This window comes from Chiloscyllium plagiosum, chromosome 35 (genome assembly GCF_004010195.1).
Source record: "Chiloscyllium plagiosum isolate BGI_BamShark_2017 chromosome 35, ASM401019v2, whole genome shotgun sequence".
In the NCBI taxonomy this organism is placed as follows: Eukaryota; Metazoa; Chordata; class Chondrichthyes; order Orectolobiformes; family Hemiscylliidae; genus Chiloscyllium; species Chiloscyllium plagiosum.
This window is the reverse complement of record NC_057744.1, coordinates 33,304,142-33,324,843: the sequence shown is the minus strand read 5'-3', so window position 1 is coordinate 33,324,843 and position 20,702 is coordinate 33,304,142. Positions and strand designations below refer to the sequence as shown.

General features: G+C 43.5%; 1 protein-coding gene across 1 annotated transcript in view; it reads right to left on the bottom strand.

Annotated features, from left to right (window-relative positions):
- Window positions 1-20,702, bottom strand: part of LOC122540555 (CMP-N-acetylneuraminate-beta-galactosamide-alpha-2,3-sialyltransferase 4-like) — a 76,804-nt gene that overhangs the window by 3,957 nt on the left and 52,145 nt on the right. Inside the window, exons 10-12 of the mRNA XM_043676422.1 lie at window positions 17,241-17,430; window positions 7,615-7,746; window positions 1,894-2,043 (exon numbers count right to left, since the gene is read on the bottom strand). Coding sequence (XP_043532357.1) covers window positions 1,894-2,043; window positions 7,615-7,746; window positions 17,241-17,430 — 472 coding nt within the window. The remainder of the gene's footprint in view (window positions 1-1,893; window positions 2,044-7,614; window positions 7,747-17,240; window positions 17,431-20,702) is intronic.

Here is a 20,702-nt window from a genome sequence, read left to right as displayed (position 1 = left end):
TGCTTCCTGCTTTTCTCATGGTTACTTTCTGAATGATTCCCCCTTGTTGTGGTTTAAATAAATGATTCCCTCCTTTATCTTGTAGGATGGATTTCTTTATGAAGGATTTTTTGCCATTTCCACTGCCTGAATAAAGTTTCCTAATTTTTTTGCCTCCATTAAATAAGGTCAGCTTAGGTTTTTAACCTGTTGTTCATTATTGTGTTACTCACTGGCTTCACGATATCCCCGGTCTATGATTAATATCCCCTTGGATTAATGTTTTTTTCATGGCCCTTTGCTGCCATTTTTATAGCTGTGCTTCATGGTGCCTGTTTGATACACTTGCAATGCTTGATCTGTGCAGTATCATAGAATCCCTACAATACAGAAATAAGCATTTTACCCCTGACACTGACCCTTCAAGGAGCATTCCACCCAGACCCCCGTGCGTGCCCCCTACCATCCCTGTAACTCTGCATTTCCCATGGTCAATCCATCTAACCTGCACATCTTTGGACTGTGGGAGGAAACCAGAGCACCCGGCGGAAACCCACGCAGACACGGGGAAAATGTGTAAACTCCACACAGATAGTCGCCTGAGGCAGGAATCAAACTGGTCCCTGGTACTGTGAGGCAGCAATGCTAACACTGAGCAGTCATCCCAGTATATACTTTTCTAACTTCTTACTTTTCCTGTCTGGATTACAGCTCCATTTAAAGTTTCCCCTGGCCCACATGGGATTTTAAACTTACTCAAGGAGCCTCCGATATCTGTTCACTCAATGTTGATCCCTATGGACCACCACCTTGTGATGCTTTGGAGTTAGTTGTGCTCCTATTCCAGCAGGTCATTAACTCTCTTGTCCCTAAAAAGATCTGAAATGCTTTGACACTGCACTGAAGTACTCTTCCTCATTGAGGATTGCCTTGAAGATTTCTTCTGTAGGGCTCTTAGGTCTTTGGTTCTCCCCTGCTGCTGACTGTGCTGAATGAGCAGGTGGCTTTGAGCTGATTCTGAAGATCTGATATTCTTGCTCATTCTGTGCTTATCGGTGCAATCAAATCAAGTCCCCATCACTGCTGACCATGCTGTGACCTCGCCAGTTCAGTACACTGAGTGAGCTGCTGCTCATAATCAAGGTTGCTTTCATCAACCTCTTTAAGTGCAGGAAGCAACAGGGCCTGCTGATACAGAGATAGAGGAAAGCTACAGAACAATGGGTTTCTACTTCTGTTGCACCATTCTATGATGTCCTTTATTCATTATCTTTATTAGTTCATCCAACTTGTGCAGGTCAGGTGAATTGGCTAAGTTAAATTGCCCGTCGTGTTAGGTGAAGGGGTAGATGTAGGGGAATGGGTCTGGGTGGGTTGCGCTTCGGCGGGTCGGTGTGGACTTGTTGGGCCGAAGGGCCTGTTTCCACACTGTAAGTAATCTAATCTAATCTAAAAAAACTCCCTGCTGCCCAAATCCTTTTCTATGCCCAATCTCACTCGCCCAAGAATTCTGGGTTGCTTGATACAATTTAGGTTCTGGTGTTCCAATGCAACACATTTAACATTCACCTTCATGTTAAATCCCTCCATTAGGCTCCCTTCCCTCATTCTGCTGCTTCCTCAAGCCCATAACCATCCCTGACAAAAGACTCTATTCTGCATATTTATTTACCTTTTTTTCTGCCATTTGATCAGAGCTAAATCTCTTCCAGAGGGTAAAGTGGAGGGCAGCAGAGACATAGAGTAGTTTGATGACGGACATCACAAATGTTTAGAAACAAGAATGGAGCAAGAGAGATAGCATGACAACGGAACTCTTGACAGGAATGTATCTAAGCGCCAGCCAGGTTAACATGGACTGAGAAACTTAAGATGGAACATGGAATCAGGGGATTGTTTCCATCAGATACTTACTGCCATATGTTTCATACGCAGCTGATCATAGTAATGAATCCTCCCGTTTTTTTGATTCAATGGATAACCAAATCCAGCAACATCAACTTCATCACAATAGTTCAGGCCCAACGTGACAGCTAAGAACCCAGTGGTTGGATGATTTCCTCTCTGTGGATGCAGAAACAACGTTATGTTGATATGTCTAACCAACCATTAACAGAATAAGAACAGAACATGAGAAAGAGAGAGTGAGGGAGAGAGAGAAAACAAAGTAGACCATCTGGGAAGAGGGTATTTTCAGCTGATAAAATGAGTATAAGAGACATAGCATGTTGACTGAACAGTCACGTACAAATGAAAATGAGATAATTGAAATGAAGAACCTCGAAAATAGAATAACAGTCCATTTGACAGGGACCTGGAAAAGCATACATTTCAAAAACATTCACCGTTAACCTATGACTAAAGGAGTGGGATTGCAGGTTTCTGGTCTCAATGAGGACAAAGGGTTTGAACATGTAAAGAGATCATGGTTTTGAGGTTCTGGGGAAGAACAAGTAGAAAACGAAGACTTGAAGGCAGTATGTGGAGAAAAAAAGATAATGCTCATTTATTCTGGTGCGAGCTGCAAATGACCAGATATAATGCATTCGGTTTGAAACTGGTGAAGGTGAGGATTAAATGCTTGAGCTCATTTCAAATGTAGGTGCTTCCTCCGTGATTTGTGGCACAGACAGAATGGGCTGAATGGCCTCTTTCTGTGCAATTTATGTTACCTGCTTCTCTGCTTCAATGGCAATTTAACTGAATATTAGTTCTGTATCAGTCTACCACAACCCAGCAGGCATTAATTCTATCCTCCAACTTCATCCCTTCATCTAATCCCATTTCTTGCTGCATATTCGCCATAACCTCTGACCTTACCATCTTTGATGCTGAACGATCTGAAGCCAGTGATCTAAGGATTTAGTCTTTACCTTTCTGCCCTCACCTCAATAAAAATATCTCCAAGTCGATAATTGCGTGATATGAAAGAGGAATCCAGGCATTTTAAAAGCAGCAAGAGGAGATGATCAGAGGTTCTTGGGGATGCAATGAAATTGAATGTGGACAATTGTCAAGTCATTCACATTTAAAAGCAAAATCGGCAACTCACAAACTCCAGGCCAGATGGTGAAATATCAGTGGTTGAGGTTTACAGAAACCCAGGTACCTCAGTAAACCAGAAGCTCAGAATGCCCACCTAGTGTGAGAGTAGCAACCAATACAAGCAACAGAAAGTTGGACTACAATAGACAAGAAAAAAAGAAAAAGAAAGTCAAAGCCGACACGGTGGCTCAGTGGTTAGCACTGCTGCCTCACAGCACCAGCATTCCAGGTTCAATCCCAGCCTCAGATGACTGTCTGTGTGGCGTTTTGCACATTCTCCCCAAGTTTGCGTGGATTACCTCCAGGTGCTCCGGTTTCCTCCCACAGTCCAAAGATATGCAGGTCAGGTGAATTGGCCATGCTAAGTTGTCCATAGTGTTAGGTGCATTGGTCAGAGGGAATGGGTCAGGTGGGTTACTCTTCGGAGGGTCAGTGTGGACTTGTTGGGCCGAAGGGCCTGTTTCCACACTGTAGGGAATCTAATCTAATCTAATCTCTCAAATTGGAAATAATTCTGGTGAGTCTGACCCTGATCATCAAAATGCATGGAATACACTGAGTGCAATGCAGAAAAGAGCTTTGTGTGAGATGTCCAAGCTATGAACTAAGCATGGAGAAACCTGCCCTTTTTGTCAGTGAAGGAAGGAATCTCTGAGGTTAATTCTAGAGATTTATAAGATCGTGTGCAATAAAGGAAAGGTAACTCCAGAATGTATTGTTGCAATTAATTGTAGGGGATGGTTTCAGGTTCAAAGATTTAAAGCAGTAAAAAGCTAAAGTTAAAATGTCATCAGGAAGATGTTCATTACAAAGAGAATCAAATCAAAACACTTTTAGAGATTGGGCAAGAAAACCTGGCATCCTTTAAGAATCAGTTGGAGTTTTTAGATACATTCTGGATGGATACACTTAAGGATGAATTGTAGCATCTTTGTTGTGATTAAAAGAAGTAGTGAGACATTTAGTGGTATTGCCAAAGGTTAGTCGAATGCTTACATCAATGCTGTCACAGTCTTTATTAATCCACTCTTGGACTCTTTGGCTCTCTGTTTCAATAAGTTTTTATAATTTTGTGTAATCTCCTCTTCATCTTATCTGAGCAGTCTTAAATGTTTTGCCCTCTCTCCTGTTATAACCTACATAACAGCTTCCCTTCTACTTGGCTATCAACCTTTACAATTATTTGCAAAACTCATTTTCAATTTATCTTTGGGACACCTCTTCAAAATTTGACACCTTCACTCAGGACAAGTGTCACAGCTGTATAGGGTCATACCTCCCAGTTTTGATCTAAGTCACACACCATCCTAATTTGGACAAGTAACTGCCATTCCTTCACTAGCATTGGATTAAAATCCTGGAGCATCCTCCCCAACTAGACAATGGGAGAAAATTTACCAGATTGGCTGCAGTGGTTCAAGAGAAGGTTTACCTTCACCTTCTCAGATTAATGAAGCAAGGAGAAGAAGTGTTAATGGTGAAGCAATGACCCACCATAACAATGAACTTTAAGTAAAACATCTTGTCTCTTCAGTGTTTTACTTTCCTTGTTCTTAGTCTCTAGGAAATGCATGAATGCATCTGGATGCTAAAATAAGTGCGTAATCTGCTCTGTCTTATATTAATACCTTTTTGCCAGGCTAATTACCTGTGCAATGTTTTCATGTTTAATAACACAGACTCAAGTTAGTTACATGTTCACATCAACAGAACACAAATTGTAGTCAAAGCTTCCAAATATAGTTTAGGCTAACAGTGCTGAGTAAGCACTGTCTTTCACCTCACAGCGAGGCTATGAAATTGGAAATGCCTTTTCCTAGGAACTGTTTTATTATGATTGTAATGATTATGATGATGATGATTATTATTCCACTTGCAATAAAATCCAATATCCCATTTGCTTTCCTAATCACTCGCTGCAACTGCACACTAACCTTTTGTAATTGAATCACCAGGGTACCCACATCCTTTTGCATTGCCCAGTTCTGCAACCTCTCCCGATTTACTTTCCCTGACAAAATGGATAGTTTAACAGTTTTGCACATTATACTCACTTTGCCAATTTTTGCCAAAGCACTTAACCTCAAGTCTTCATCTTGGTGGTATATTTTCTGACCTTACCTGCTGCATTACAGCTATGAGTACTTCCGTGTCTGTAAGGTGTTTTAGATCATGCTGAAATAATGAATGGTCTGCAACATATGCACATCTTTCTTTTCTTCTATGACCAAATGGAGAAAATCCTCAATTTCAAATTAAAGGCAATATTCTATAAACCTCAATAAACCCTTGTAATTAGAGGTTCCATGTGCATGGCATAGTGGCTCAGTGGTTAGCACTGCTGCCTCACAGTGCCAGAGATCCAAGTTCAATTCCACCCTCGGGTGACTGTCTGTGTGGAGTCTGCACATTCACCCCGTGTCTGCGTGGGTTTCCTTCGGGTACTCCGGGTTTCCTCCCACAATCCAAAGATGTGCAGGTTAGGTGAATTGGCCATGCTAAATTGTCCATAGTATTCAGGGATGTGTAGGTTAGGTGCATTAGTCAGGGGTAAATGTAGGGGAATGGGTCTGGGTGGGTTACTCTTCTGACGGTCAGATGTGGACTCTTTGAGCCAAGTGGCCTGTTTCCACACTGTAGGGATTCTAATCTGAAACATTCACACCATTCACTGAGTAAAGATGCTTCTCCTCAAATTTTTATGACTGTTCTGAACACATTTCTATGATACACCTTAAGAATTTTTTTGTATGTTAAAACTATTCTGACAAAATTGTTTAATTCCTCTCTGATAACAGGGGAAGTGCCAGAGGATCGGAGGATGGTTAATATGGTTCTGCCTGTTTACAGGGATAGTAAATATGAAGCAGGAAATTATAGACCAGTGAGTCTCACGTCACTGTTCGGGAAACAATTGGAGAAAGTTATGAAGGAGTGAATTAAAACCCACTTGGAAAGGCACAGTTTAATGAGGGATAGTCAGCATGGCTTTGTCAGAGGGAGAGCATGCCAAACAAATTTGTTCGAAATGTTTTGAAAACGTGAGCACGTTTGTGGATGAGGGAAGTTCAATTGATGCAGTTTATATGGATTTTTGCAAAGCTTTCAACAAGGTCCCACATTGGAGACTGATTGAGGAGGTTAAACAGATGGAATTCAGGGAAAGTTGGAGAATTGGATCAGAAACTGACGGAGTGATAGAACACAAAGGGTAGCGGTAGAAGTCTGTTTGAGTGACTGGAGGCTGGTATCCAGCGATCCAGGGAGCAATACTGGCACCATTATTGTTTGTTATATATGTAAGTGGAGAAAGTGAGGACTGCAGATGCTGGAGATCAGAGCTGAAAAATGTGTTGCTGGAAAAGCGCAGCAGGTCAGGGAGCATCCAAGAAGCAGGAGAATCGACGATTCGGGCATAAGCCCTTCTTCAGGAATCAAGAAGGGCTTATGCCCGAAACGTCGATTCTCCTGCTCCTTGGATGCTGCCTGACCTGCGGCGCTTTTCCAGCAACACATTTTTCAGCTATATATGTAAATGGTCTAGATGCAAATTTGCAGACAAAATCAAGATTGGCAAAGTGATTAATCACGAAAAAGATGGTTTTAGGTTACAGGAAGATATAGATGGGTTGGTCAGATGGGCAGATGAGTGGTAGATGTTATTTAACCTTGAAAAGTGTGAGGTGATGCACTTCCGAAGAAGAAACAAGATGCAGGAGTATTTAATAAATGGCAGGGCACTGGGTAGCTTAGAGAAACAGAGGGAGCTTGAAGAGATTATTCACAGGTCCCCAAAGTCAGCACAGCACATAAACAGGATAGTCAAGAAGACATATGGGACACTTGCTTTCATCAGTATAAGAGCAAGGTGATAATGATGGTGCTGCACAGTGTTGCTCAGGCGACAACTAAAGTACTGTGTGCAGTTCTGGTCGCCTCACTACAGGAAGGATGTGACAGCACTACAGGGGGTACAGAGGAGGATCACCAGGATGTTGCCTGGGATGGAGAAACTGAGGTAGAAGGAGTGACTGGATAGGCTTGGATTGTCTTCTTTAGAGCAGAGCAGACGGAGGGCAGACATGATTGAGGTGGATAAGATTATGAGGGGCATGGGTAGAGTGAAAATAGAGAGCAGCTGTTTGAGGGGTCAGTTATGAGAGGACATAGTTTTAGGGTAAGGAGCAAGAGATTCAGAGGGGATTTGGGAAGAAACGTTTTCACTCAGTGGGTAGAGGGAATCTGGAATGCACTGCCTGGGATGGTAGTGGAGGCTGTAAAACATTATAAATTTTAAAAAATATTTGGATGAGTAGTTCAAATATCATAACATTCACGGATATGGGACAAGTGCAGGAAATTTGGATCAGTGGTAGTTATATTGATGCAGACTCATTGGACTGAAGGGGTTTTTCTGGGCTCTATGAATCTATGAATCTATGATACATACACAATTCCAACTTTATTAATGAAATGCATGTGAAAAATCTACAATCTAATGAACTTTCTATTTTTGAGATGGCCTGGTAGTACCTTTCCTAAGAATTATCACAACGACCTTTACAGATTAGAACAGAAAGTTCCCCTTACATGTTTAATCATGTCGGGTTGATTCAGCAATTTTGCCACGGCTTGATACATATAGTAGGGATTGAGTATTCGCACCTTGGCAGGATCCAAATTCTTTACAAAGGCTGGCCTTTTCCAGAATCCTGTTGTAATCTAGTGAGAAAAATATTTTGCAATCAGGGAAAAACATTAAAGAGAAACGTTAAATCTGCACACAGAGGTAACCCTACTCCATCATTGTCTTCTATCCAAATATTTGAGTGCAACTGAAGCAGGAATCCAACCTTAACTTTTCATGATCCATTTCTCGAATGCCCTCATTCTTTCCTCCAACATGTGGCAAGAATTGTTAATCTGTCTATCAGCTGTGATATACTGTGCACCCCTCCAGATATTAGTGTGCACGGAGACCGTGGCAAGTGCACGGTGACCAATATCTGGCGTCCATCGAAGTTGATACCGGTGTTCCTGAATAACTCATTATTTGTTTCCTGCCCAAGATCAATGACCTTCTCCTCTCCACCTCCGGCCTTCTTCTCTCTGCTACCTTGAGACCTTGAAAGGTCCTCGTTACTTTGATGAGGGTGAATATTTCTCTTCCATAAACACCTCACAGCCATTAGAGTCACTGATTGCTGATGCTGCATGGTATGGTCAATAGAGCTCCAGATCAGGCTTATCCCACAGTGGGATAATGCCTAAGATTCAAACACAGCAAATGGTGTTCCTCCAACCACAGGGGATGAACTTGGACTTCACCAGTTTCTTCATCCCCCCTCCCCCCACCTTGTCTCAGCCGAATCCCTCCAGCCCGGCACCGCCTTCCTGACCTGCAGTCTTCTTCTTGACCTCTCCGCCTCCATCCTACTCCGACCTATCACCCTCACCTTGACCTCTTTCCACCTATCACATTTCCAACGCCCCTCCTCCAAGTCCCTCCTCCCTACCTTTTATCTTCTCCTGCTGAACACTCTCTGCTCATTCCTGAAGAAGGGCATGTGCCCGAAACGTCGAATCTTCTGTTCCCTAGATGCTGCCTGACCTGCTGTGCAGTTCCAGCAATAAAGTTTCAACCAGCAATCACTTCTCTAGCTTCCCAGAGTTCTCGGATACACCTGATCTGGTCCTGGGGATTTATCCACTTTTAACCGTTTAAGACATCCAGCACTTCCTCCTCTGTAATCTGGACATTTTGCAAGATGTCACCATCTATTTCCCTAGATGTAGAAAAAAAAACACTTGATTAGAAAATTAATTTTGAGAAGCTCATTGCTGGCTATCAAACGCAATTGTCTGAACTTCCTCAGCGCTGCCTGCATCTTTCGGAACTGGGGAAATTCTGCCTTTGGTGCAGCATTGATGGAGTGCTGCATTGGCAGAGGTGTTGTCTTTTGGATGAGATATTTAGCTGAGATCCTATCTTCTCTATTGGGTGAACATAAGGGATCCCACTAGCACTCCTTTCACCAGATCTGGGGAGTTCTCATTGCCATCCCTGGTCAATACTTGCTCCTCAACCACATCACTAAAACAAATAATCCTAGCTGTCTTGTGCAGCCTCTGCACCAAGTGGCTGCAAACTTTCTTCAATTATTGTAGTTATTTCAGAAGTGCTCTTTCTCTGTAAAATGTAGTTAGAATACTTTAAATCATGAACGCCTCAATATGAATGCAAGTCTTTATCTCAGGTTTGCTCCTGCTGTTCTGCGGAGAAAGTGAGGTCTGCAGATGCTGGAGATCAGAGATGGAAATGTGTTGCTGGAAAAGCGCAGTAGGTCAGGCAGCATCTAGGGAACAGGAGAATCGACGTTTCGGGCATTAGCCCTTCTTCAAGTTGTATCATCAGCAAACTTGATGTTGTGATTCGACCTTTGCATTTCTGTATAGTCGTGCGTCAACGGGGTCTCCTGTTCCCTAGATGCTGCCTGACCTGCTGCGCTTTTCCAGCAACACATTTCCATCTCCTGCTGTTCTGTTTCAACTTCTGGTCTCCAAGATATGTGTGATTCTGACCTCTTCTGAGTGAGCAATCAAATGATAGAGTAGAGTAGCTTTTGAGTGAGGGGTGTGTGCGGTCTTCCACAATGCTCTTAGCCTTTCAGATGCAGCGTGTGATGTAAATGTCTGTAGTGGAGGGAAGAGAGACCCCGATGACCCTCTCAGCTATCCTCCCTATCTGTTGTAGGGTCTTACAATCCAAGACGGTGCAATTCCTGAACCAGGCAGTGATGCAACAGCTCAGGGTACTCTCAATGAACCCTCTTGAGAGTGTGATGAGGAAGGGGGGGTGGGAGGTGGGCTTTCTTCAGTCTACACAAAGAGTAGAGATGCTATTGGGGTTTCTTGGCTATGGAGCTAGTGTTGAGGAACCTGGTGAGATTCTCAGCCAGGTGGACGCCAAGAAATTTGATTCTCTTCATTATTCCACATGGGAGCTGTCGATGTCCAATGGAACGTGGTCGCTCTGTGCCCTTCTGAAGTCAACAACCATCTCTTTCATTTTGTCCACGTTCAGAGACAGGTTGTTGGCTCTGCATCAGTCTGTTAACGGCTGCACCTCCTGTCTTTATGCTGATTCATTGTTTGTGCTGATGAGACCTACTACAGTCCTATAGTTGTATCATCAGCAAACTTGATGTTGTGATTCGACCTTTGCATTTCTGTATAGTCGTGCGTCAACGGGGTGAACAGCAGTGGACCGGGTACACATCCCCCTCCTTCCCAACAGCCCCCTCGCTCAGTGTGATGGTGTTGGAGATGCTGTTCCCAGTCCAGACTGACAGAGGTCTCCCAGTCAGGATGTCCAGCAACCAGTTACACAGGGAGATATTTTACTCAGATTTCCAATCAGGTGCTGAGGAACGATTGTGTTAAATGCAGAACTGAAGTCTATGAACAGTAATCTGACGTAGCTGTCCTTCTTCTCCAGGTGGGTGAGGGCCAGATGGAGGATAGTGGAAATGGCATCATCTGTTGAGCGATTGGGACAATACGTGAACTGCAGGGTGTCCAGTGAGGGGGGCAGCAGGGTCTTAACATGCCTCATCATGAGTCTCTCAATACACTTTATGATGATGGGTGTAAGTGCAGCAGAGTGGTAGTTGTTGAGACAGGATGCTGAAGACTTCTTCAGTACTGGGATAATGGTCACGGCCTTGAAGCACTTTGGAACTGTGGTGCAGCTCAGGGAGATGTTGAAGATGTCTGTGAGAACATTCCTCTGAGTACTCTGCCAGGGATGTTGTCTGGTCCATCAGCCTTACATGGGTTGACTCTGCATAGGGTTTTCCTCATGTCATTGAGAGGGGAGTGAACGTTCTTGCTGCCACGTCATTTTAAACCTCAAACCATGCATTGAAGGTGTTCAACTCATCCGGGAGGGAGGCAAATCACCAACGCTGTTTATTCCTCGGAGTTGATGGAATCACCGTCTGTTGCCACCTCCCTGAACGTGCACCAGTCAGTGCGCTCAAAACAGTCTCGAAGAGCAGAAATAGCTCCTGCCGGCCAGGTTTTCACCTGCTTCCGAACCGGTCTGACATGTCTGACGAATGGGCTGGGATTAGCATAACAGAGATGTGGTCTGAGGAGCCGAGGTGGGGCAGGGCTCTACCTTGTATGCGTTGGGGATATTTGTGTAAACCAGATCCAGCGTGTTCTCCCCTATCATCGCAAAGTCCACATGCTGATGGAACTTAGGGAGCACAGTCTCAAGATTCACATGGTTGAAATCTCCAACAACAATAAACAGTCCATCAGGGTATGTGTTCTGCAGTCCACTAATAGCCCCATACAGTTCACAGAGTGCCATCTTAGCAATAGCACTGGGAGGAATATAAACCCCGACTATAAGGACAGCAGTGAATTCAGTGGCAAATAAAATGGTCTGCATCTAACAGCCAGAAATTCCACCAGTGATGAGTAGTAACTGGAGACTAGCATGGAGTCTCTGCACCATGTGTTGATGTAGACACACAGACCCCCACCCGAGACTTACTGCACAGATCTGCATTTCTGTCGCCGCAAAACAAGGCAAGCCCACCTAGCTGGATGACGGTGTCTGGAATTCTGTCACTGAGTCATGTTTCCATGAAAACAATGACGAACTCACATTTGCCGCAGGGAGTAGACATTGGAGAGCAGAATGGATGGTAGAGCTGTCCGGCTAGGGCTTGTTTTTTAGCTTACCACAGACTCCTGCACGCATACGCGCCTCAGTCTCCTTACACACCGCTTCCGGCATCTCAACACCTGGCTACTGGCATCAGGTGAGGCCGAGGACAGAAGGCCTGGTCTCCGCAGCAAGCCGAGAACTCCTGCATGCTTACCCCGCTTCCTCCTCATTGCACACCGCTTCCGACGTCGCAACACCCGGCTACTGGCATCAGGCAAGACCAAGAACTAGAGGCCTGGTCTCCACAGGAAGCTGAAATCGCATAGCTCCTTCTCCGTTCAGGTATGTTTTCAGCCAGTTCCTATTCTGTAATAGTGTCTGCAAATACCGGGTTTCCTGTTCCTCCTGGAATTAAGTAGCTCAGGGTGTAGGTTTAGGGTGTAGGTTTGCTCGCCAAGCTGTAGGTTTGATATCTAGACGTTTCATTACCTGGCTAGGTAACATCATCAGTGGCGATCTCCAAGTGAAGCAAAGCTGTTGTCTCCTGCTTTCTACTTATATGTTTGTCCTGGATGGGGTTCCTGGGATTTGTAGTGATGTCACTTCCTGTTCATTTTCTGAGGGGTTGATAGATGGTAACTAGATCTATGTGTTTGTTTATGGCGTTGTGGTTGGAGTGCCAGGCCTCTAGGAATTCTCTGGCATGTCTTTGCTTAGCCTGTCCCAGAATAGATGTGTTGTCCCAGTCGAAATGGTGTTTTTTTTCATCCGTGTGTAGGGCTATGAGGGAGAGATGGTCGTGTCTTTTTGTGGCTAGCTGGTATTTGTGTATCCTGGTGGCTAACTTTCTTCCTGTTTATCCTACATAGTGTTTGTGGCAGTCCTTGCATGGAATTTTGTAGACGACGTTGGTTCTGTCCATGGGTTGCACTGGGTCTTTTAAGTTTGTTAGTTTTTGTTTGAGAGTGTTGGTGGGTTTGTGTGCTACTAGGATTCCGAGGGGTCTTAGTAGTCTAGCTGTCAGGCTAAGCAAAGACATGCTAGAGAATTCCTAGAGGCCTGGCACTCCAACCACAACGCCATAAACAAACACATAGATCTAGATACCATCTATCAACCCCTCAGAAAATGAACAGGAAATGACAAACCCCAGGAACCCCATCCAGGACAAACATATAGATAGAAAGCAGGAGACAACAGCTTCGCTTCACTTGGAGGTCGCCACTGATGATGTTACCTAGCCAGGTATTGAAACGTCTGGATATCAAACCTACAGCTCAGCGAGCAAACCTACACCCTAAACCTCAACCTGAGCTACAAACCATCACAAGCCTTGCAAAAATTAAGTAGCTCTTAGTCCGGAGAGGCACTGTGAGCTGCTGCCGCATTGCCACCTTGGATTTCTTTTCGAATTGAATTTAAAATGGAAATGCCTGCATGGGTTGATATTGGAACTGACTGTGTGGGAGTGTATTGGTAATGTCTGTTGGGGGTCGATGTTATAATGGAACTGTTTATCTGCATAGTGGAAATGTTCTATTGAACATATAATGGAAATTATAGATTAGAACCAGAAAGGAGTGGGGAGGCTAAGGTGGAAAGTTGCTGAATTCAGGGGCAGCAACCTGATTTGCAATGACCCTGTTACCACATAAAGTGATATTAATACCCCTCAAACAGCAAGCTGCCTGCACATGTTCATGAGTTTTGGATGCAGCCCAGAAGTGAACACACTGTCGAGTGGCTGCCCACCTGAACTGAGGGACCGCATTCATGCGAGACTAGCATTATGTGGAGTGAATGTGCCTAACTACAGCCAGACTGAAACCCTTATAGGAGAGGGAAAATAGAGGAGAGATTGCATTCTGGTTGCAGTAAGGGTTCAACCTGTTCGAACAGTCTTCAGAGAAGAGCTTAAAAGATGCAACATGCTGTAGAAGGCACCCTGATGCAGCAGGTAGACTGAACAGGGAGCCAGGCAGAACCTTGGAACATGTGCTGGGAAGGCTAGTGGGAGCAGGGGTACAAGGCATGAATAACACCAGCATAGCCCAACAATGTGGAAGCTACAAGAGGTTTGATGATCTTGCACAAGTGGTCAAGGTTAGAGAGTGCAATGGACATTGCCCGGCATACAGACATTTCCATTACACATTCACGGAAAAATCCATTTTGCTATCACACAAGACTAATCTTTGTTCTTCAATCAGGACAGTTCATGGCTGTGTAATTTTGACTTGGGAAAGAAGATTTTGGGTTGGGGCAATGATGGAGAATGGGAGAGGCACAGGTGAAAATGGGGGCAGCTGGCCCGAGAAAGAGAAAGGAGACTGCTAGGAGCAGAGATGAGCTGGGTCAAATACCATTTTGTCTCAAACGTTAACCAAGTAATAAAGCAAGAATCAGCCCCATCCACCCCTCCTACCCTCCTCATGCTTCATCCAAACCAAGCCATTGGCTGACTGACTGATGCACTGAAGTTGAAATGCTATTGCAATTGTGGGGTTTTGGGGGTGGGGGTGAGGGGGCGTGGTGGGGGGGGGCTGGAATTGAAAAGTCAATCGGAACATGATCTGAAATTCGGAATGAAGATCATTCTTCAGTATCCAGCAGAGAAATGCTAGTCTAATGATGACTGTTGTAAAAACTCATCTGATTCTGACAATCTTCAATTGTCAGAAAAGCCATATGGTTCACTAATGTCCTTTAGGGAAGGAAATCTTCCATCCTCACATGGTCTGGCCTGCATATGACTTCAGACCCACAGCAAGAGGTTAACTCTTAACTGCTCTCTGGAATGGCCCAGCAAGCCACACAGTTGTATCAATCCCTACAAAGTCTCAAGAAAGAAATCAAACCAGACTGATCACCTGGCACCAACTTAGACAGCGGAATAGACAATGGTAGACACAGCCCTGCCGAATCTGCAAAGTCCTTCTTGCTAACATCTGGGGGCTTGTGCCAAATTGGGAGAGCTGTCTCACAGAGTAACAGCTTGTCAGTCACACTAATGAAATCATAGGGTGGCATGGTGGCTCAGTGGTTAGCACTGTTATCTCACAGCACAGGAATCTGGATTCAAATTCATTTTCGGGTGACTGTTTGTGTGGAGTTTGCGCATTCTCCCCGTGTCTGCGTGGGTTTCCTCTGGGTGCTCCAGTTTCCTTCCACGGTCCAAAGATGTGCATGTTAGGTGAATTGGCCGTGCTAAATTGCCCATAGCGTTCAGGAATGTGTAAGCTAGGTACATTACTCAGGGTAGTGGAATGGATCTGGGTGGGATACTCTTCGGAGTGGACTAGTTGGGCTAAATGGCCTATTTCCACACTCTAGGAATTCTATGAATCTATGAACATATGGGACGTACAAACACCTGGCAATGACCATCTCCAATAAGAGACATTCATCACTGAATCCATACGATCAATATTTCTGGGCTTACCATTGATCAGAAATTCAACAGGACCTCATCCTGTAAACACAGTGGCAAAAAGAGCAGGTCAGAGGCTAGGAATATTGTGGTGAGTAACTTACTTCCTGACTCCCCATTTACAAGGCACAAGTCAGGAGTGTGATGGATTACTCCCCACTTGCCTGGATGGGTGCAGCTCAAACAACATTCAAGAAGCTTGACACCATCCAGGACAAAGTAGCCAGTTGATTGGCTCCACATTCGCAAGCATTCACTCCCTCCACCACTTACACTCAGTAGCAGCAGTGTGTACTATCTACATGGTGCACTGCAGAAATTCACCAAAGACTCTGAGGCAGAATCTTCCAAACCCACAACCACTTCCATCTGGAAGGACATGGGAGCAGATACATGGGATTCTATGCAGGAATTCTATGATAGGAAATCACCACCTGCAAGTTCCACTCCAAGCCACTCAAGCACCACTAATCCAGAATTTGGAAACATATTGCTGTTCCTTCACTTGTTACTGCGTCAGTATCCTGGAATTCCCTCCCTGATGGCACTGTGGGTCTACCTACAGCATTTGGGCTGCAGCAGTTCAAGAAGGCAGCTCACCACCACTTTCTCAAGGACAAGTAGGGACGGGCAATAAAATGCTGACCCAGCCAGAAATATCCACATCCCACGAGTGAATAAAAAAAACTTACCCACTAAAATCAATTCATCTCAGCCTTTAACATTTTAACTTATCGAGCATTGTTGGGCATTTTGGGGACAGAGTCCTGAATGCCATATTCTTTGATTTGAAAGGTTTTGTCTTGATTTCATGCACAGAGGTTATAACACAGAACTAGCTCAAACAGTCCAATAATCTGAACTGGAGTCCCAGGTTCGATTCCTGCCTTGGGTGACTGTCTGTGTGAAGTTTGCACATTCTCCCCGTGTCTGTGTGGGTTTCCTCTGGGTGCTCTGGTTTCCTCCCACAATCCAAAGATGTGTGAATCAGGTGAATTGGCCATGCTACATTGCCCATAGTGTTAGGTGAAGGGGTAAATGTAGAGGAATGGGTCTGGGTGGGTTGCTCTTTGGAGGGCTGGTATGGACTTGTTGGGCCAAAGGGCCTGTTCCCACACTGTAAGTAATCTAATCAAATCTAAATTGCCCATAGTGTTAGGTGCATTAGTCAGAGAGAAATGGGACTGAGTGAGTTACTCTTCAGAGGATTGGTGTGGACTGGTTGGGCTGAAGGGCCTGTTTCCACACTGTAGGGAATCTAATCTAATCTTTATGTCACAGAAACGTTTTCTCTGTTTCCATGATCCTCACCCCCAGCCTTTAAGCAGCTCTTTCCTTTCCCTTTCCTGCATATTCTCATCTAGTTTTCTTTGAAATGCAGCTCAGTGACTTATCTCAGTCATTTCCTCTGACAGTGAGTGAGGTAATATCATTAAGCATTTCTGCAGCTTAAGACATCTGAAAGCAGAAGGCAAGCCTCGTGCAAAATGTTAACATTTATTGCAAACACATAAAGGCAAGAGCTTCATAAGAGCCTTCTTCCATCAGGTTGCAATCTGATTTTGTCATGACACAGCTGCTTATGCTTATGGTGAAAGTGAGAACTGCAGATGCTGGAGATCAGAGTCAAAATTAGAGTGGTGCTGGAAAAGCACAGCAAATCAGGCAGCATCCGAGGAGCAGGAAAATCGACGTTTCGGGCAGGAGCCCTTCATCAGGAAGCTTATGCTTATGCTCAGTCGCTCAAGTTTGAGGTACAGTTAACCACCTGATCTGCAGTGACTATCACATGCATTTATTTCAGTCATATGTGGGATCACCAACCCATTTATTTGTCCTGCCTATTTCTTCTTGGAGTCACCTGACCTCCAATACCAATGTGACTGAGTCAGAATGCATTGTTTTGTAAACGGTGGGCTGCAAATTCACTACATCATTTATCAGAATAAGGCCCCCGAACAATTGAGCTTTTGCAGGAAAGGTTTAGCTGCAACTCTTAACCATTTTGTGAACACAGTACAGAAGCGCCGCATAGTAATTCTGAATGGCTTCGGTCTGGATGTAGCTGGTGTGAACATTACAGTTTCAATCCAGGATACCTACTTTTGTCTCATTGTACACGATCGCCTTCAACCAGTGAATGTCGACTGTCTTAAATGGTACGAGCACAAAGAGTGTATCAAGATTGTTTTCAACGGTGGGATCTTCAATTGTTGATTCCGGGTAAAAGATCCTAAGGGTTGTTTTGTTTCCAACATCCTTCTCATAGCCTCTCACTGGAGCATTGTTTAATCTAGAAACAGAAAACATTAAGACACCAGTTCAAAAGTAATTATTATGCCCAATTAAACATTCCATTTTAAATGATTTTAATCACATTGACTTGTATATGGATTTATTAATTGCATTTTAGACTTTATTTAGGTGATTTTATTACTATAAATCTCCAATGAGTACCTATCATTTAGAGCAATAACTCTTCCCTTTTGAAAGATTGACTCATTGATAAGTGATAGAACGATGGACATCACTGTCACCAGCATTCCAATGACATCATTAGACTTTCCCCAACTGAAATGCTTGAGTATTCCCATCAACCCTGATGTCACCATCTCATCATGTACTTCGGTCCTATCTTTTACATAGAATTCCATATAGCATTCACAGCTCAGAGGCCATTTGGCCCAACTGTTCCCACTGCTCTATAAGTCCCTCCTCTATCAAAAGGAAACATATCAAAACAGCCTTCTATTCATTTTTCCATCATGTACTTTTCTAGATTCTGCCTTAAATGTATCTACATTATTCTTTTAAACCACTCTTCATGGAGGCACATTCCATATTCTCATCATTCCTTGTGTAAAATTCCCTTTGAATTCTTGATTATGGATTATAAGGAACAGTTCTTCATTGAACCTACTAATATCATTTGATTAAATGGCTTCCCTTGGCAGTATTCAGCAAGATTAGTTTTGCTCCCAGTTGGCACTTGATGAGGAGTGATCTTCCTCACATCTGTGAGTTTCAGTCTTAACCCTCATCTGTGACCTCCCAATTTCGAACAGACACCTTTACTGTCAGTTTGGCAACTTGTTGATGGACAAGTCGACATTGTAACTGGCAGCTGAAAGGGAACATTCTATTTGGCGATTGAAACTGAAAAGCGACAGTGTTGGTATTTGAAGTGGGAAAGGAAAGTGCCAAGCGGCCAGCATGAATTTCAGCCAGGTTGTGAGATTATTTGTCACAGCCCATGGGAATAATGGTGAAGCAAATTGAGCACAGGAAAGGAAACCTGTATCTATGGATAATCATTAGGAAGTTTGTGTGATAAGAGGTGGGACATCAATGTGATTGGCATTACATCCAGGATCAACTTATAGCGCAGTAAGAAATCTGATGATCCTTCCAAGATTAATAAGCTTAGTTAAATTTTACATCTTTCAAGCATTCTGCTTAGCCCTATAGAACCATCAGCTTCCAATCCCTCCCTTCCCTGCTTGTCTCTATAAATCCACACAGAACACTTCAGAGTACTTCATTCCATTTGCCTTTGTACATTCAGAGAATGCATATAATATTTTAGAATTCGCGCTGATTTTTAAATTATTTTTATTTTTATTCTTTTATCAATTTTGAACTGCAAGCTTGAGATGCCTTGGGAACTTTGGGACAGCTTGAGGTAAATGGAAAAGAACAGACCAAACAAGCTTCGTTTATTTGTGAAGTCAGGCCTAGAGGCTAATGTCGGGCTGACTTCTGTTTAAAGGGGTTCCATTCCCCAAGAAGTGTAGCATGTTTAAGCCTATAGCAGAAATTCAGCTATTGAGGAGGTCAATATCTGGGAGTTGGTTCCGGCAAGTCTGGAAGAGACTCTATGTTCAAGCAGATGACAGTTGTTGAATGGTGACTAACCCCTCAGGGACAGTCTATCAGTCTATCAGGGCAGAACCAGAATTAAAGTTACTTATTTGACTGATGTTTTCTGAGAGATGGTTCTGGGTTGCTGCTGAGACAACATGAAGCTTTGAAAGCTCCTTACCTAATTTATGACACCAGCTTCCTGAAGTCCAGATGAAAGCTGAGTTGGACATAATTCTGGCTTTGCCTGGGTGAACTCAGAAAGTGACCCTGATCAACACTTCAAAAAAGTAACCAAGGAGTTCACATTTATCCCTCAGAGACAACACATATTGAAAGTTATTTAAGTAATCTGGCCAGTTTTGATATTTTCTTTTCTTCATGCCAACTGTGTTTGTCTGTTTGTCTTTTGTTTTGTGATTGGGGGCCTGAAAACAAATGTTTTGGGTTTAAAGCACCAACATTAATTAGCTGACCATGTTGTTTAACTTTATTTCTGCTGAAGTTATTGTGTGTTTAACAAATGGTTAAGTTTTTTTTGTTTAAGATACAAAAACATTGAATGGAAATTAATTATTTGCAAAGTCTGGGGTGATTATTCAAAAGACTGATGAGGAACCATTGCAGTGACTATTCTGAAGTCTTTGATGGCTTGATTTTACTGTATTGCAAATACAGAGGTAGAAAGGCTGATTTAGTTTGACTTTCTATCTCCATGTCATAGCAAAATTTGACACCAACCACAAATGAGAACATTTATTGATTGATTAAAGAGTTTAGTTTGAAGCAGCATCTGAAATGGGAGAAAGAGGTGGTGAGGCAGAGTATTTTAGTATTTCAAGTCCAATATTTAAGGCCGAGACAACTGAAAACATGGTTGGCAATGTTGAAGCCATTAAAAATGCAAGGGGCGAAAATTGGAGATGCACAAAGTTCTTGGATGATTGCAAGGATGGAGGAGATAACAGAGATAGTCAGACTAAAGACCTCAAAGACATTTGTAAATGACTGGAGGGATTTCAATATTGAGAGATTGCTTCATCCAGACCCAGAGAGAAGAGGGAAGCTGATTGAATGTGTCTTAACTGATGCAAGTTAAGATGCATGTCAAATCATTTTAATCTGTTCAAGTTTGTGGAGATAAGAGGTCAGCAAACAGGGCTTTAGAATGATAGGCAACAAAGGCAGAGGTGAGGATTTCAGCAGCGGGTGAGCTGTGCAAGGCAGGAGCGAATATACGATTGGAAGCTCAGCCCATGGCCCAAAAGGAAGGCAAGGTTATAGTTTCTGATTCAACCTCAGACAGCTAATCAGAGCAAGGGGTAGCATCAGTGACTAGAAAATGGAATCTTTGTTGTTGGAGGGATCAACATCTTTCTAACATATAATTGCAATATATTTATTTTCATCCAACACCAATATCAATTAATCAGTATAAAGAGACAATGGATTGTCCAAAGGAAGTGGAGCTCTTGCAGTCAATTTACATGCAAAGCCTGACAGTTCAGATGATAGTGCTGGCAGGTAGCCTACAGATGAGAAATAGGAGATTGCAAAGGATAGATCCTTGGGCGACTCCAGAGATAACAATGGTAGGGCAGGAGGAGAAGTCATTTGAGGAGCCTCTTTGGTTACAACTAAACATAGAATTAAGGAGTCCAACCCAGATGGACAACAGGGGAGGGGAATTGGAAAAAAGATGAT